The following is a 19,134-nucleotide window of genomic DNA, read 5'->3' as shown; positions in this document are numbered from 1 at the left end:
TTAAGTTGGTCTTTTATAAGGTTGAAGTTGCATAGTATTTCAGAGAAGAATGACATTATAAGTGGAAAGAGTTGCAGTGAGTTCTTGTAGCTAACACAGGTCTAAGTGGAAAAATTTCTGATTTTCATTCTTCCTGTTTTTCAGTGCCCGAAGTGACGAAACCAAGTTTAAGCCAACCAGTGGCTGCCAGCCCAATTGGCAACTCTCCATCGCCACCAGTCAATGGTGGCAACAATGCCAAAAGGGTGGCAGTGCCGAACGGACAACCGCCAAGCGCCGCCCGCTACATGCCTCGGGAGGTGCCGCCGCGATTCCGTTGCCAGCAGGACCACAAAGTGTTACTGAAACGTGGGCAGCCCCCTCCGCCATCCTGTATGCTCCTTGGGGGTGGAGCAGGGCCTCCCCCCCCAACAGCACCAGGAGCAAACCCAAACAACGCACAACCAGTGACAGGAGCACTGCTGCAGAGCGACAGTGGGACTGCAACAGGTGAGTAATGAGAGTGACATTAAATACGCGTGTGTGGCACGCACACGCCTAAGAAAAGGTATCACTGAAGTTGTGCACAAGCATGTCATAATATAATAAAACTCCTCAGATGACTTTTGGAAAGCTTACTTCTGCTGTTTTAGTACATGCACTTCTGATGTTTGCAGCAGGGGGTGCAATTTTTACTACTAGATGGAACAAGAAAGATGATTAATGTTTTAAAAATATGTATGTTTTGGGTGGTCTGAATCAGGTGCTGTAATGCTTTTTGTATCACAGCAAGGTAAACACAACATAGGGATAAGTAGGTAGCATTTAATGGCTATTATTGAGTAGTTCTTAATAGCTCTTCAAGTTCCTCTGGTGCCATGAATTTCCTGTACTGTCACTTCTTGTTATGATCTAGTAAAACAAACATCAGAGTTTTATAGTAAGTTTGTATAGGCACCCGGTGTGCAAATGACAGGTGTCTGTCGATTTTCATCTGGATAAAATCACAAGGTGTTCCTTTTGCTCCTGACTTTTTTAATAATCTTGTTTTTCTCCTTAGATAACACTTATTGCAATAATTTTCCTTAAAACACATCCTAAATAATCTCAAAAAAAAAAAAGACTGTCTTGTTTTTCTTTCCTGTTCACTTTGAGTTCCAGCAAATACATTGATTTTAAGATTGTTTTATGAGCATGGGAAAATTATGACTGCTCCTGAATTTTTTTAGGAGGTTGGGGAATGGCAGTAATGGTAATATTTTCTTAAGTTACGATACTAGAACAAACAATTCCACTCAAGACACCTGCTTTCCAAAATGTTAATTTGAGAATTCAGGGACAACTTCAGTTCTAACAATAAGGTTTTAAGAAAAAGTCAAAAGAAGGCAAAACACTACCTTTATGTCTGAGTTTCCTACTGAAAGCCCTGCCAGAGCAATGGGGTGTTTTTTTAATCTTGGAGAGCATAAACTTTATAGTTCTCTGTGGTTCAGAAGAAAATGAACTCAGAGGTGATTTGAAAGGCCAGAGTCAAGTAAGCTAGGTGGGATGGCTGTGTTTATTAAAAAGGTTTCTAGGAAAATGAGTGATTTAGTTTTTGGCTTTTCAGCATTTGGCCTCCTTTATAGTGAATCCCTATTTGACAGATTGTGTCTTGTCTTTGATCCCTATTTAATAATGGGGGACAAGTTTCAAACTGCAACAGCTAATCGGTTTAAAAATGCATCACTTAGAAATGGCTGATTTTGATTAAAAAAACACCTGAAAGATGCATGGGGGGGAGGAATGGGGGACGAAACAACACCCTAGAGTCTTTAGACTTTATGTATAAAATCCTAGCGTTATGTCAGCATTAGTATACCTTCACGGTAATTCTAGTGAACTGACAAAGGAGATTTAGTGAAATATTCGAGAAGTTTTAAAAATTTTTCATAAACAGCATTTTTATTTTGAATGTATTACATGAGGACCAATTTGACATATTGTAGACACGCCTTGAGTTCTATGTAATTAGTATAAGTTCACCTATTACTTGGTTTTGAGACTGAGCTCAAGTTGTATGAATTCTCATATTTTTTCATTCAGTTTAATGCTGCATTAACTGCTGAGATGTTATATGGTTGTATTTTATTGATTGGGGCAACTTTTTATGCCAATGGTTAGTTCCTTCAATCTGATATAAGTCTGGAGTGCTGCCAAGAAAGGTAAGATGTGTGCCCTTCAGACTTGACTCACCCCATCCAAACACAATTCTGCACCATAACACAATTAACTGGGCTGGGAAGCTGACTCGGGTTAAAATTAACTGTAGTTGTTTTTTAAAGCTCATTTTGGTCTGGATGATTGCCCAGTTCAGCTCACTGACTGTCAATAGCAACACAGGTGATAGCACATGAGCGTAGGTCTGGCAGAGGAGTAGAAGCGAGCAGCTGGATAAGAGGAAGGCTGGGGCTATCATTTCAAGTACTTCATGAAACTGCTTATGGAGGTACAGTGTTGCTGTGCCCCTCCTGCCATTAATTTCATCTGAGATCCTGGCTGTTTACGAACTGAATTTCAATTTTGGGCCTAGTTGAGTCAGGCACATGTGCAGTGATATTGTGATGAACTCATCCCGCATAAGGAGAAAAAAAAAAGTTTCCAAAGGGGGAAAATAATGTATTTTACCCAATTTCCTAATCTTTCTCATTATAACTTTAACCAGGTATCTGTAGATGGTGTTGGCAAGATTCTCAATTGCCAATAACAGGTCTATTTTTTGAAAATTAGTATTTTACTGCCGTTGTGGTAGTCCAGCTTCCATACAAAATAAAACAAACAAAAAAGACAAGACATAGTCCTGTACATGGATCTTTTTCTACCAGAGTAATGCTTCTGTAAGATGGCAAAATTCTAGAGCCGTGACACGTAATGCCACATCTTCTACTGTCTTGTAGCAGCGCTGGGTGGAGGAGGGTTGTATATCATTTTTACCACAGCCAGTGATATTCAGGATGTGCAAGACAATTTTGGAAAGCAAAGCTTATATGCTGTTGGTGAAAGTCTTCTTTCAGTAGCTGTAGTACCCTCCAGGAATCACCAAATGTCTCATAGCAAAACTGCATTTTCATTTCAGGACTCCATTTCAATATTCTCGCTTATTTCAGTTCCACGTTTTCATCCTCAAAAATAGTCATTTGCTAGTGACATTTTTTCTCTGTAGTCAGATGGGAAACTTGTTTATCTTCAGCATGTTCACTATTAAGGAAGAGTTTAAGAACCAAGAGCCCTTACCCATTCTCTTATGAGGATAAAACTGTAAATTGCTAAGGCTTTGTTGCCACTGTCAAGTTAGGAAGGGGAGGCTGACTTTATAAAACAGTCCATTAAATTGTGTCCTAGTACACTATGTTAGGAAACGCCCCAGTCTTAATGCTATTAGAATGTCTTTGAAAAAATGAAATGTGAAATGCTCTGTTCAAGTCAGTTACGTAAAGATCTTGCTATTGGCTGCTCTGCATTTGCATCTTTCATTCACCGAATCATTGGGAAGTTCAAAAGATAGCAACCTTGCAGTCTTTTGTACTTGTCTTTGTCTGTTCTTAAGCTATTCCTGTGATCAGAAAGTTTTTAAATTAGAAAAAAATAAGGTGTTCGTGTGCTACTTACTGTACCAAAAGGATAGCCAGATCTGTAGAATTCCTCGCTCTTCTTAAGTTTGCACGACAGATGAAAATATAACAGAAGGAACGGAACATGCATGGGAACTGTGGTCTTTTAGATCATCATGGTTGAAGTTTAATGGATTAAGACAAACTTCTTCTGTTTGCCAGTATTCAAAACTAACAGGAAAATTCTAGCCATGCTGTGAAATGTGGATCTTTGCTGGCCCTCACTGAAGAGGGACCTGGAAGTCATTCCGAGGAAGTTCGTTGGTTTAGCTAAAGAACCAAAAGCCTGAGATGGGCACGGAAAGCTGACCCATTCGTCTTCTATTAAAACTAAAAATCAGAAGTTGTGGTCTTCAATTTTGAATACATATATACTTAAAAAAAAAAAACACAACACTTTTTTTTAAACAAGGTCATTTTGGCTTAATTAGGATTCAGCATGATTTTGTAGAAGGGAGTGTTCAGTCTTCATCACAGAGAAGTTGTGGCAGGGGCAGTTTTGAGTACTTTAGGATTGCAAACGTGTAGAAAACTAAGTAGAGCTATGGAGAGAACAACATGGAAGTAGTAATGAACTTGCATTATATAGAGGACCAGAAATAATTCTGTAGATGGGGGGGGGGGGGGGGGGAATTCTGTACGGGTGGGGTGAGGTGTGATCTTGCCTGACTGCTTAAAGTAATGGTGAGAATTATCTGTACGTATGCAAACATTATGCTGCCAGCGCTGATAGAGCCTTCGTCTGTCATGGCACTGTGTTAATTTATCTGCTTTAAAACTGTATACAAATACCGTGTCAATGCAAATTCAGACTACATAGGACATATTAATAGTTCGCCATGGATGGAAGAAAGAGCCCCTACTCCTAGTCATTTCTCCTGCCACTTTCCTTACAGTGACTCCAAGGCTCCTTGGACTTGCAGGTTTCCCTGTAGAATGTGCTATGTCAGCAAAAGATAACCCGTCAAGAGGTGGACAGTTTTCTGTTGAGTTAGTCAATACAGTTGACTAAGTTAAAGGACTTGACTGACACAAGTGAGGGGTGAAACTCAGAGAATTTGAAGTAGCTAGAGCAGGTGAGAGAGAGGAGGAAAAGTTAGGTCTCTTATTGGCCTCCATTTGGTGGTAGAGAGATTGGTTTAATTTTTGACAAAACCAAAAACTGAAGTTTCTGGGGTAAATATAGCAGTGACACAAATGTGGGGTAATTAGATGCTGAATACAGCTTGCGTGCTACTACACAGAAGTTGCAATTTGTGTAGCTTTGGCCTCTTTTGGTTACTCTTTTTGGTTTAGCTTTGGAAAATAAAGTTATTTGTTTCATAAGGGTATAAAGAAATTCCTGGTAGCAAAATAGACTTGAAAAAGATCCATCTGAAGCTAAAGGATAGACTTCTTCAGCTCTGTACATTCATTAGATGTTTTTAGTCTTCAGTCTTTTATCTTTCCAAGTCATAAATCGTAGTTGCTTTGTTGAATCAGTCATTTAGCTGTTGGTCGGCTACTCAACTGCACAAACATGCATGCATCATGTATGTGTATATGCATGTGTACATATATATATTTATTCTTGTTCTACATATGGTATGATTTTAAACATGTTTTTGAGAAGTCTACAACCTGTGCCAGTAATGGCCGTGTAGGTTCATTAAGCTAGGTTATCCCCACAGTGCGTTCAGGTGCCCACAAATTGCTCATGGGGAGTGTCTTGGAACATGTTTTTTATCGTTATTTTTAATGGTGTTTCCCAGCCTCCTGTTCTTCCAAAGCAACTTTGTTAGAAATGTCTGAGGGAGGTATTAATGTACTAGTGGAAACGATAATCGATAGTGTCAAAAAAGTGTTGTTCAGTGCTTGAAGATAGTGTCGAGTATTAATGAGACTTTCTGGGGTCTTTTTTGTTTGTTTGTTTTTCTTCTTTTTAGATTCAACAATTGGAGGTGCTGCTGCTTCAAATTATGCAAATTCCACTTGGGGTCCTGGAGCCTCCTCCAACAGCGGCACCAACGCCAACCCAACTCACATCTGGGACAAGGTGATTGTAGACGGGTCTGACATGGAAGAGTGGCCTTGTATTGCCAGCAAAGATGCTGAGTCTTCTTCCGAAAACACCACCGATAACAACAGTGCCTCGAACCCTGGCTTGGAGAAGAACGCTCTGCCAGGAAGCACCACTAGTAACAAAGGAAAAGGAAGCCAGTGCCAGTCTGGAAGCGCTGGAAACGAATGTAATCTTGGGGCCTGGAAATCTGATCCCAAGGCTAAATCTGTTCAATCTTCCAACTCTGCTGCCGAGAGTAACAATGGACTAAGTAATTGGAGGAACTTGACTGGACAAGATAGAATTGGTCCTGGTTCTGGCTTCAGCAACTTTAACCCAAATAGCAACCCATCTGCTTGGCCGGCACTGGTTCAGGAGGGCAGTTCTAGGAAAGGGACTTTGGAATCTGATAGTGGTAGCTCCAATGCACAGATTAGCACAGTAGGTCAGACCTCTAGGGAACAGCAGTCAAAGATGGAAAATGCGGGTGTTAACTTTGTCTCTGGCAGAGAACAGGCTCAAATTCATAACACTGATGGACCAAAAAATGGAAACACTAACTCCTTGAACTTAAGTTCACCAAACCCTATGGAGAATAAGGGAATGCCCTTTGAAATGGGCTTGGGGAACCCTTCCAGGAGCACTGACACCCCTTCACAAAGCACTGGAGAAAGAAAGACTGGGAGTGTTGGATCTTGGGGTACAGCTAGGGGGTCTTCTGGAACTGACACAGTCTCTGGACAGAGCAATTCTGGAAACCATGGGAACAATGGAAAGGATAGGGAGGACTCCTGGAAAGGAGCTTCTGTTCAAAAACCTAATGGGTCAAGAAGTGATTCTTGGGATAACAATAACCGGTCTACGGGTGGTGGGTCTTGGAACTTTGGCCCTCAGCATGCAAATGAAAGCAAATGGGGTGAAGGGAACAAATTAACATCTGGGGTCTCTCAGGGAGAATGGAAACAGCTGTCTGGGTCTGATGAACTGAAGATTGGAGAATGGAGTGGTCCAAACCAACCAAATTCTAGCACTGGAGCATGGGACAATCAAAAAGGCCACCCTCTTCCTGAAAACCAAGGCAATTCCCAGGCTCCCTGTTGGGGAAGATCTTCCAGCTCTGCGGGAAGTGAGGTTGGAGGTCAAAGCACTGGAAGCAACCACAAAGCAGGAAGTAGTGACAGTCACAATTCTGGACGCCGATCATACAGGCCTACACATCCCGATTGCCAGGCAGTCTTGCAGACTTTGCTGAGCAGGACTGATTTGGACCCCCGAGTGCTTTCAAACACTGGCTGGGGCCAAACTCAAATTAAGCAAGATACCGTGTGGGATATTGAAGAGATGCCACGGCCCGAGGGGAAGTCTGATAAAGGAACTGAGGGGTGGGAGAGCTCTGCCACACAGACAAAGAACTCAGGGGGCTGGGGCGATGTACCCAGCCAAAGCAATCAAATCAAGTCTGGCTGGGGTGAGCTCTCAACCCCAACAGAGTGGAAGGATCCCAAAAATACTGGAGGATGGAATGACTATAAGAACCCCAATTCTTCTAATTGGGGAGGGGGAAGACCAGAAGAAAAATCGTCGTCTTCTTGGAATGAAAGCTCTAGTAAGGATCAGGGGTGGGGTGGACGGCAACCTAATCAAGGATGGTCTTCTGGAAAGAACGGTTGGGGAGAGGAAGTTGACCAAACAAAAAACAGCAACTGGGAAAGTGCAGGAAACAAGCCAGTGTCTGGTTGGGGTGAAGGTGGGCAAAACGAGATTGGAACTTGGGGTAACGGTGCAAATACAGGCTCTGCTTCAAAGGGTGGATGGGATGATTGTAAAAGAAATTCAACATGGAACGAGACGGGTCGACAGCCCAACTCCTGGAACAAGCAGCAGCAGCAGCACCAGCAGCAACAGCAGGAGACTTCTGGTTCCTGGGGTCCATCACCACAAACTCCAAGTAATGGGCGACCTCCAAACCCAAACTGGAACAGCGGACCGCAACCAGCTGCCCCCAAAGATGAGGAGCCTAGTGGCTGGGAAGAACCTTCTCCACAGTCAATCAGTCGAAAAATGGATATTGATGATGGCACTTCAGCGTGGGGAGATCCTAGCAGTTACAACTACAAGAATGTGAACCTGTGGGACAAGAACTCACAAGGAGGACAGGCCCCACGGGAACAGAGCCTGCCTACTCCAATGACTGGCAAATCACAAGCATCAGGTTTGTGCCTTTCTTAGCAAACTCCTGTATATGAATGTAACCTTCATGCACACGTAGCCTCCAATAATAGCTTATATTTGATAAAGAAAACAATATTTTATTCTGTATTTAAAGTGTCTTTAATTTGAATCAGTCAGTCCTCTGCTGCTTCTGCCTCAGTAACTCTGATCTGAATATTGGTCAGCTTCCCAGGAAAAGAAAATCTGTTAGCTGACAAATATTCTAAGACAGGCTGAATTCTCACAAAGCTTTTATTTAATTACTACAGAAGTAGGGAAAAATCCCATACTCAGTCAAAATTTTGTGCTTTGATACAGTTATATAACTTGCTATTGGGTGAGCCTGTGATTTAGTTTCTTAGCTCAATTTGGCTCTGCTGTTTGATAAAGAATACTTAGCAAAATACTTTGTTCTTTGAAAATAAGGACAAAACCCCACAAATTTAAATAGCTTGGAAATAAATTAAGGTGTCATTGTTAGATAATCCTTTCTCTGACTCGGACATGCTTTAAGGAATACTGTTTAATTTTGATACGTGTTTCAGATATGTCCTTACTCTTTCTGCATTATATGAAACCCCCAAATCATAGAATGGTTTGGGTTGGAAGGGACCTTAAAGATGGTCTAGTTCCAACCCCCCGGCCGTAGTCTGGTGCCTTTGGTTAGTTACAAGTTCCCCAGATAGAATAGCATTAGATGTGGGCTCATGTTTAACCTGAAAAGGGGTCAGCACGTTCTCTTTTTTCATCCCTAGAGGTCAAAGCCCACTGTTTGATGCGAACACTTGTCAATTCTGTTTCACCCGCACTATTGAGACCCTAAATTCCTCAACAGAAGGAATAAAGCAGTAGATTGATGACATGGTGCTGCACTGCAGTAAATAGTTGATTGTCTAAACGGTCTGTAATGAAAACTCTTTCTCCTTTACGCAGTCTGGAGCAAAAGCACTCCACCTGCTCCAGATAATGGTACGTCCGCCTGGGGTGAGCCAAATGAAACCAGTCCCGGGTGGGGTGAAGTAGATGATACAGGAGCATCGACAACAGGCTGGGGGAATGCACCTTCCAACGCCCCGAATGCCATGAAATCTAGTGAGTATAGGCCAGATACCAGTTTCTTTGCGATGGTCCTGGAGATTTCTAGTATTTGGCTTTTCAATAATAGGTCAACCGTGGAGGAATTGTTATCTGAGGCCTAGAATCTATGTTGAATGTTGTGTAAGATTTTGATGGATGAGTGGTTAAGTGCTTACAGATAACTGGAACCTTGCCTTTTTAAGGTAGTGGAGGCTTTTTTAGTACTGAGTGGTTAAATGGACTGCTCTGATTTATGCAAGCGTTGAGACACTAGAGCATCTGAGCGAGGAAATGGTCCTTTTTCTTGCATCTGTTCTTCTGTGGCTGCATACCCATTACTTAAGGTATGAACTTGTTACAGGCCGAATCGCCTTTTCTGACCACGTCAGGAAAAGGAATGCACAGTTTATAGAAAGGTTTCACAGCAGAGGTGTGTAACGTGCCTTTGAATGGACCTTTTTGCTGTATGAGTGGAAAACTCTCTCTTAAGAACTGAACTTAGTCTTGTGGCTGAACCTAAACATCTGAATGTTTTCTACATAACCTTCTTAAAAGGTTACTTTCAAGTTAGAGTTTTACTGTATCGAGAGTTTCATTTGCATGGAAATTATTCCTGATGTAAACTGTTTGTAGAACTTTATTTCACTGTTTTTAAGGGAAAAAAGAGCAAACAAAAGCAACTGCTTGACAATACAACGTACCAATGTTATAGCTAAAGCCAATGAATTTTGGTTAAGAAGTTTCTATTAGGAAATAGCAATAATACATGACTGTTACTGAACTTAAGTGATAATACCAACTGTAAAACTGTTTCCAGTTACAAGTTGCTCTTGCAAAGTGTGATCGTTTGGAATGAAATGTTCTGTACAGATTGTATTCTGTTGTGTCATTCTCTCTTCCCCGCACTCCAATTAAATAATTTGGCCATTTATGAAACAAAACTGGATAAATCCATTAACGTTTATAGCAACCTTCGTTGGGTGTCTGTAGTGCTGCTTGTGCCTGCCAGACAAACTTGGCACTTCTCAGGATGGTAGGTTTTTTTCTAGATGGGTATCTTCCTTCCTCTGTAAAAAGCTACGTAAAAGTAGCCAAAATAAGAGGCTCTGAGATACTAGTGATCCATTGAAAATTACATGGGTTTGTTAATACTTGATATAGTCTTTAAAGACTACAAATGGTCACTTGCTTGTCCTTACTGGTCTGCATATGTGACATAACCTAAGCTATAGCATACGTGTTCTGCTTTGTGCGTAAGCTGTTTCCAGCTCTGGAGGAGCAGAATATAGGGAGTTTCCCTGTTACGGCTGTTTGAGGTTGCGGTGCAGTAGGACACCAGTTCTAAGAGCTGGGATCCTCATTCTCCTGTGTGACTGCTCTCAACTCTTTTCTGATTGGCACCCATTCAGAATAAAGGAGGAAGCTACATTGCTAAGGGGAGATATTTAATGTATTGGATATGCTGGAAGAAGAAATTGGGACAAAGCCTGCAAAGTTGTGTTTTATGGTTGAAAGTAAAGAGAGGAAATAAAGACTAGCACTGGCTGGAAAAGAAAACGAGAGCTTCGAGCCAAAGAAGGAAGTGGGAGATGAGGTGAGACAAAATTGAATGATCAGAAAAGGTTGTCAAAAGATCTTCCCTGTATGAGGAGGAGGTAGGACAGGTGAGAATCATGCAACCAAACAAAAAAAATTTAGAGCCTGGAATGAGAGACTGTCAGGAATGGGCATGTTCTTGTTAGAGTGTCTGGACTAGAAAAATTAACTTGAAGCAAAGAAGTCTGAGGCGGAATAAAAATTGCCAGGCTTGGGAGAGTGAGCACTCAGTTGTACTTTGCAGAGAATATTCCGTTCTTAACTTTGGAGAGGGAAGGTCAAGATGGGAATTGTGCCATTACTGCTGGTGAAAGCCATTGGCATAACATCCCGTTCCTCTGCAATGCTGGCAAACACAGATGCAAATTAGCACTGTCATTATTCATAATACTGTCAATTCCATTGATAGGAGTCCGTGCAGCTGCTATGAAGGTTTCAGCTCAACTAAAGTCATGTGAGTGTCCATATGGTACTGCCTTGTGGAATATATTTCAGTTTGTTGTTGTTTGTAAATTATGACAGACTTTATATATAAACTAAAGGGGGTTGAGAAGTCATGTAGTCAAAAGTCTCCGCGAAGTTAATTTTCCCCATTGTATTACATGTTTCCTGATGATTTTCAATTGAAAGGAGGTGGGTTTTGCACAGGATCTGAAATATTCAAAGCCCAAAATGGGTAGTGTTGGTTTGTTTTTTCCCTGTGGCATCATTATTGCTACTGTGTACCCAGTTATCCAATAAGTAATTAAGTTTAATTACTTACATGAGAGTGATTGGTGTGATCCCCATTTTGCATTTGGTGAATTGAAACATGATGATTTTGAGAAAATGTATTTTGATTTTGAAAACCCTGTCTGGGCAACTAGGGATTGGGGTTTTTGTGTTTACCTATCTTTGTGTAACTGCACAGGCCATATTAGCTCCATTGTGCAGTGGTATAGCTCCATCTGACCTAGTGTTGCACATTCAGAAACTTAAATAAATGTTACTGCCCACTTACTCAAAAATTTCTTACTTAATTTACCAGCATTGCATAGGAGTTCTCTGACAGAAGTAGGAATAAATTTATCTTTTTCTGTAACACCATTATTTTGTCCTTAGCTTGAAAGCTTCCTTTGCCTACTGTAGCTATTCGTGCCTCCTCACTCAACATATGGAGAAAATAAAGCAGGAGTTCTACCAACCACTCATCTTTGCACCACTGTCCAGATTCATGGTCAAGTATCTCAGACCTGAGAGCTGCCAAAGCAGAAAATACTCTATGGTCATGTGGTTAAAACCAGAATCACAGTGCTATATTTAAACACTGCGGCTGGAAATCAGTTAAAGCTTGTAGCCGTTTCTGTGTAAGTAGCATGATTAAAGGATCAAGAAGTAGATTTTTGTGTGTGGACCAGGATGTCTCCTATGCAGTCCTGAGTTTTGATACACAAATGAATAAGCATTCAACAGCTACCTTTCCTGTGAAGTAGCTGAGTTGTTTTTTATGGTGAAGTTTAAGATAGCTCTTAAACTACAGTGAAATGCTGCTGTACTTACCTTCAGCATGATAGAGTTCTCCTTGATAGATTAATTACATTTCAGATTTCTACTGCATCCTTAACGCCTGATTTCCACACCCAAAGCCCAGACAGTTGGATTAGTCAAGAGGAAAGTGATGGTGATGGAACTCCTCTTTAAAGATGAGTGCTTGGGGAAGAAGTACACAGAATGAGGAGTTGGAGTAGGAAGGAGAGTAGTTGGACAGTGGACAAGTTGAGGATTTGGCTTCTTGTTGGCTTGTCAGTAGAGGTTAAAATTATAAGTTTCCTGACAGCTGATACTAGAGAGTAACAGCAAGAGAAGAAACAATAGGAAACAAGAAAATATAGAGTCCTTAGTCTGAATTTATATGATGAATCATACAAAGATTTGGGTTGGAAGGGACCTTAAAAACCATCTGATTCCGACCCCCCTGCCATGGGTAGGGACACCTACCTTTAGACCAGGTTGCTCAAAACTCCATCCAACCTGGCCTTAAAATGGTTGTAGTTTTCTGCTAATGGTGTCTCTGTTTAAACACAACTGCTAATGAGTCATTTTAGTGACATTGGTGACACTGTTGACACCAGGAAATTCTTTCCTTCAGATACTGCTTAGTTGTTACTCATTAAAGTTGCTAGTTTCTATACTCTGTGAAAAGAGTTCAGTGTGATGGAAATGTTAAGGTTTGGAAGGAAGAGAGGAAATCATTCACAAACCTGAACCAGAGTCCTCAGCACCCTTTGTGTTTGCGTGTGTGTGTTCTTGGAGTCTTTCATTTACACTAGAAAATGACAGGTTGCCTTCTAAAGAAATCCAAATGCAGCTGTAGTTACTTAAAGGAAGAAGTCCTTTTGATTTTTTCTGTAAGGATTTGGTGTTGCTTTGAAATCATTGCAAAATATGACAGGCTACCACGCCACCAGATCTCTTGGATTTTGGGTTGCATACACAAGCTTTCACAGCTGTTAGAGTGCACTTTTTTGGACTTTTTGCGATTCAGACAATCTCAGCTAATCTTTCAGTGTCAAATCACCCATGTGGCATCGTGGACTTGCTTTTGAGCTTTCCTTTCTTCTCTGAAGGTTCTAAATCTATGCAAGATGGCTGGGGAGAGAGTGATGGGCCAGTGACAGGAACGCGTCACTCCAGCTGGGAAGAGGAGGAGGAGGGAGGAGTCTGGAACACAGCAGGCTCTCAGGGAAGCAGTTCCTCCCACAACTCAACAAGCTGGGGGCAAGGAGGAAAGAAAACACAAATGAAGGTAAAACACTTGAGTGATTCATAACTGCTGTGTTGTCTGAAGGCAGTATGACTGATGTGTTAGAGCATTTCTAATAGTTCTTCTTTTAAAAGGTATTGCAGAATTCAGCTGGAAAGGTACCTGTTACAGCAGCGTAAAGAATGTGAGGTTTCTGGATTTGTTTTAATGTGTTGCACCTGTTGTGACTAATAAATCTGCCAGTAGGTGTCAAATTCTTTCAGTATGTAGGCTGCATAGCCTAAACAAATCACTAAACGAAACTGAGCAATAAGTATCCCAAGGCTATTGCTCTTCTCTTGTTGACGCATCTTTCTGTTAGGCTGCTGCTCTTCTCCTGGCACAGCGTGCTGAACTTCGGATTCCACAGCCTCTTTGGCACGTGCACTCCTGCTTCTACTGACTGTTGGGTTTGGGTCTGACTTTTATGTTTATTACTGGTGACTTCTGGTCTCAAGCAGGAGCTTGGCTACAGGCTGGAATGAAATGCTTTCTAAGGCTTGTACGTGTTAAAGTTCTCTAGTACAGTGATGTTTGGTATTGTATTAATATTAGAAGACTGTGCTTTGTCTACTTCTGATCAGCTATGCAGGGCAGACTCAAAAGGTGAGTGCAGAGCAGTTTCCAAGGATGTGGAAATACTCTTGCGGCATGGTGTGGAGTTCTACTTTTGCAAAAGTGATTCTCGTGAACTTTTTCTTCACTTAAAGGTCTTTTATTTTAACTACCAAACCAATTGTCCTTTTTTTAAAAATCAGTATCTTTTCTGAACTGTATTCAGTTTTGGTTTTGATCACCTGCAAATTGCAGTAAGGCCAGATTGAGAGCCAGGTCTGCACAGTGCCCATGTAATAGCAACCGTATTAAAGGGAAGAAGGCCAAGGAGAGACCTCTAAGTAATGAATTAAACAATCTACTGAAGTGTAGCAGGAGAGAAAAACAGCATTCACAAAGCTTTCCAGGTTCTAAAATGGAGCTGAAGGTGTTACAAGCATTCTACACAGCAAGCATTCATCTACTTTGGTATACCTAAAAATGAACAATTCCGTGGAGGAAGAAAGAAGTATTTTGTTAAACGTTTCCAACCATGCAAAAACTTAAACTAATTTGTTAGGAGATCAATTTCTGCGACACTAAGATTTTCATTCAACACTTGTGCCTCCCAGGGATAAAACAATTTAAGAAATGGAAAAGATGCTTATTTTTTTTTCCTTTTATTTCTTTGTAGTGCTCATTAAAAGGAGGAAATAGCGATTCATGGATGAACCCTATATCCAAACAGTTTTCAAATATGGGCTTGCTAGTAAGTGAATTATTTCAAATATAAATTCCAACTTTTTTTCTTTTAAAAATGTGTTTTAAATAAGTGAAAAGATCAGTCATTTTACAGTGTGCAACTACATATGTATCTGCATTTATTTTGTAGACATGTTGTTCATAATACCTGTAATAGCTGGATATTCAGCACTTCCTTGCTAGTCAGAATGGTTTCTCAACAAGAAAAAAAACAACTAACTCTTTACTTTATGACAGCTGTAGTTCTACAATTGTAGTTTCCTTGCAAGTAATCGGTGGGCTTTTTTATAACATGCTGTTTAGAGCAGTCAAGGTAAGGGCCTCAGCTCATGACTGTATTGTCAGATATCTGTCATTTGTCCAAGGCTCTTCAGGTTTCTGAATCTCAGTCGCCTGTCAGAAAAGGAGAGTTACAGCCCTGTGTCTAGGTTATGTTTATTTAAATACTGTGCAGCAAGGTCTTTTTTAGAACAAAAAGAGCCGAGTATTAAGTGGTACTTACGGATGGATTGGAAATGTGAATAAATAAATGGGATATCATAGAAAAGACATCTGCAAAGTAGTACCATAAAAATACTTGCATATAAAAATGTTTAACAATTTCTGACAGCGGTTTGTCAAACATTTTATAGAACATTGCACCAACTGTAATCCTGTGATGCAGGAACAGTATGTAATGCAGGCTAGCAAAAGATACTGTAGGGGTTTTGTGACAAGCCAAGGGCTGCACAGACTGTCACTGACATGGCTCGGATCAGTTTGTAAAGCCTGGTTCTGAGGCTCACATTCAGTCTGCTAGGCCATCGATGCTTCTGAAAGCTATGGGAACACACTGTCCTAGACTGCCAGCTAGAGAGTAACTTGGCAGCGCATTTCAAGATTTGATGACTTGACAGGTCACGAGGATGAGCTATCATTTTGGCCGCTCTTTCAGTATTTCATCCCCTGACCACTGGAACATGAGGACAGAGGTTCATTTCACAGAGCAGCTGTCTATCCATCTTTCTCTGTCTGTAGCATGTGTTCATGTGTCTGGTTTCATTTCAGTAAACTTGCAACACACAGGGTTGGAGGTTTGGGGTGAGGTGTGTCCAGGGTGATCTGAGGAATTTTTATATTCAATATTAATTTAGGATGGAACTATAATTAGCGCAAACCTGCTTTTCCTTAATTCCACCTTTAACCATCAAGGACTACTTCCTGAAAAATTCCTCAACATTTCACAGAAGTTGGAAATGAATCTTTTTTTTTCTTTCAGAGTCAAACTGAGGACATTCCAGGCAGTAAGATGGACTTGTCTGTAGGTGCGTATAATTTAATTTAAATGCATTTGAATATGAGATCGTGCATAGTATTTTTACGTAGTTTGTATGCTGTGCTTTGAAAGATTTGATCCTTACTTTTTAGTGCTCCTCATGAAAGAGGGACACAGTGATAGCATCTGGTATCTTGCTTGCAAGCTTTGAATAGTTGAACAGCTGATGCTGGAATGCAAGACGGGGATGTACACCTGTACAGAACACAGCTGCAGCTTGGGAAAGGGACATCCTGTAGGACAGTTTTGATCCATGTAGTTCATATTTATTGTTACTGTTTCAAAAAAGTGAGAGTCCTCCTTTCCTTTATCTCTTGGCAGTAGGACATCCTGATTAGCATAGTTCTCTGGAGGTGATGCAAGGTAAAAGACTATCTGTTGCTGAGTCCTTCAGTTGCTTGCCTCAGGTTATTATGAGCTACTGCTCAGTAGAACCAGATTTTTCACTCTTGATAGCCTCACCACAAATACTGCACAGCTTAAGTGGGATGGGCTGTAGGGAAAACACTATCCTAAATAAGAGTAGCAATGCAATTTTCACATTTAATACTCTCTGATACAACAAGAAAAGACTTTGTCTTGGACTGCCCCAAAAATCTGCCCTTAAAGAATACTAATGCTCTAACAAGATGTCATCTTTTCATCATCCCTTGCAATAGCTTAAGTCACAGCTAAGTTTTTTCCCATCTTAACCATACATGAAACCCATCTTAAGTCAGTCTTCCTATGGAAGTAAAATAGGAAGAGGAGTTCTGTGTTCTTTCTGAATATATTAGTTGTCTGATAATGAATAAGGCAGTAGCCCACCTGGTTTTAAAATAAAGTCTGTTCCAGCTACAACTTCTCCAGGCAGGCCAAGGAAAGTTCACAGATACTCATGGAAAGTTCAGGGAAAGCAAACCTGACAAATCTCACTTCCGAGGCTTTGCAGAGTGAATACAAAGCCTGTTGGGCACTTGTTAACAGTGGCAATGTATTTATTGTGTTTACTGCACTACAGGTCTAGAAGTGTTAGCCTCTTCATCCATCCATTCAGAAACAATGATCTCTCACGGTATCAGCGTCAGCCGAGAGCAGCATAAAGCTTGTCAAATCAACTGTTTTGATACAGAGAGGTCTTGGTATTCTCCACTGAATAGAATTATTTTTTTTAAGGCAGGCTTTTTTTTATCTTTTGGAAGTTGTGTAGTTTGATAAGCTCTTGCAAACAGGGACACGGAGGGCCAGTCTAGCCACTTGAGCCACTCAAGATCTTCTGAGTGTACTTTCTGTGTAGTTGTGTAATCTGGACATTTTGACAGTTTCTTTGGCATTTCAAATGAGTATTTGTTAAGTTAGTGCAGGGAGGTGGGGATTCACAGTGCAGGTGTCCGGTTTGTTCGTGGTTTACTTCGTCTAAATAGAGTTGTGGAAGAATTGAAATTATTGCTAAGTAACTTCTACTCAATGAACAAACGAACATAGTTCAGTTCTGTGTGTGTGTGTAAGTGGCAATGGCAAGACATCTGGTCTGATGTCAACCCTCTTTGCACCAGTGCTGTCAACAGGTTTAATAATTCCTTGCCTGCAACTATTGTAGCATCATGTCTGCTAATGTAGCTGAGGTTTTCTGAGCCAAAAAAATTCTGTTATCTGGAACATCCTTTAATCTTGTTACCGAAGGTAGAGTTGCAATAATCAAGGCTTAAGTCTTAACATCAGCTCCAAATTTAGTATTCCGATGCAATCTGAACAGCAGTAATGTTTCTCAGCTTAAAAATTATTACAGTCTTAAAATGTATATTTTTCTGATGTATCATGCATTACAGAGGATCAAAGGGAAGTTCCTTTTTTCCACAAATTGCTTTCTTCCTCTGAACAGTGGAGGATCCCAGTAAGAGATGTTAAAACCTGCCTTTGTATAGTACAGCATAGTCCTGCGGAAAGTAGCAGATTTTTTTTCTCCCCACTTCAGACTCATACATCCTCTTCCATTCACGCAGTGTTTGTATCATGCTTCTCTAAAGATCTTTTAGGTAGAGATAAGAATGTTCAGTTCTCATCTGCCTTCAGCTGCTGCTGCTAAAGAACAGATCTAAGAATATACAAATGAAGAAGAAGGTAGCCTTGGCTTGTGCTGATCATAGCTCTCCTGGTTCTTTATCTCCAAATTAAACTTTTGGGTCTTTGGAACTTCCTGCTCTCAGGGATCTTAAAGGCCATCAGACCTTGTAAGGAAAGGTAGCTGATGCTCAGCATATCCTGTGAAATCGCTGCACAAAGGTTGCATGCGTTGTCTTGATGTGTCACATTTCTGTTCTTTAGGTTTAATGTGTCCATTAATGGGGTCATCCTTGATCCTTGGTACAGGAGTCTATTACAGTTTGTATTCCATTTCAAAGAGTAAGAATGTAACTGAGACCTTCCTACAGTTTTTGTTGTTACTTTCTTTTTTGCTTAGCAGTTTCTTTTTGCTTATGGCTCATGCCTTTGAAAAGTATAAGCTGTTTGCTCAGCCTTAATCTACTTCTAAACCTCAAAAGTTGGGCTTACTTATGAGGAAGGCTTGTTCTTCAACCAGTTTTCAGTCAGGATTACAATGTACCAGGCTTTACTAGCCAGGGAACTCCAAAATTATATTTTCCAAGTCCGTGGATAAATGCACATTGATCTCTGTTAAATCTATGCTTGGAGACCATGCATATAAAAGAAAATTTTGGCTTTTGTATGCACAGAGCAACTTGGCTCTGATTATCATGCATCCTAAAATAGGTCCAGTTGTCATAGTAATTGCCATAGTAATTCTTACTATGTTGGTCTCAGTCTCCTTTTTGAAAAACGTGTTGCTTTGGTTGCAAGGTGCTAAACTGCCTAAGAGAAAAGAGGTGGATCAATAGAACGCCTTAGGCAGATCTTTTTCTCTCCTTTTTTATCAAATCCCTTCAACAGATAGCTTGTTGAACTTTAAAAATAGGATACAATTATCTACTGAAATCTCTCCCAGTATGTAAGTCCTGAGGCGTGAAGTTTGATAATATAGTAAGTAGTGTGTCACGACCACTTAAATGGAGAATGAAAAGATAAAATATTGACAGCCACCTTTGTCTTTTTTTCACGTATTAGCTACAATTTTTGCAGATGATAGAATTCTCGCATCATCCATAAGGACTGGGAAATTCATTTCCAATTTCTGTTGATTCAAATACAG

General features: G+C 40.6%; 1 protein-coding gene across 28 annotated transcripts in view; it reads left to right on the top strand.

Moving 5' to 3' along the window:
• TNRC6B (trinucleotide repeat containing adaptor 6B) overlaps positions 1-19,134 on the top strand; it is a 145,089-nt gene that overhangs the window by 93,699 nt on the left and 32,256 nt on the right. For 18 of the 28 annotated variants that reach the window (XM_083835321.1, XM_083835311.1, XM_083835309.1 and 15 more), the window contains 7 exons: positions 145-489; positions 5,555-7,882; positions 8,815-8,973; positions 10,964-11,008; positions 13,161-13,339; positions 14,565-14,639; positions 15,891-15,936. In XM_083835321.1, the coding sequence (XP_083691447.1) occupies positions 145-489; positions 5,555-7,882; positions 8,815-8,973; positions 10,964-11,008; positions 13,161-13,339; positions 14,565-14,639; positions 15,891-15,936 (3,177 nt within the window). The remainder of the gene's footprint in view (positions 1-144; positions 490-5,554; positions 7,883-8,814; positions 8,974-10,963; positions 11,009-13,160; positions 13,340-14,564; positions 14,640-15,890; positions 15,937-19,134) is intronic. The other 10 variants (XM_083835320.1, XM_083835325.1, XM_083835326.1 and 7 more) reach the window with 1 other exon arrangement.

Source organism: Anser anser (assembly GCF_964211835.1).
Source record: "Anser anser genome assembly, chromosome: 1".
Classification (NCBI taxonomy): domain Eukaryota; kingdom Metazoa; phylum Chordata; class Aves; order Anseriformes; family Anatidae; genus Anser; species Anser anser.
The sequence above is the reverse complement of the archived record's forward strand: the minus strand, read 5'-3'. Positions and strand labels throughout refer to the sequence as shown.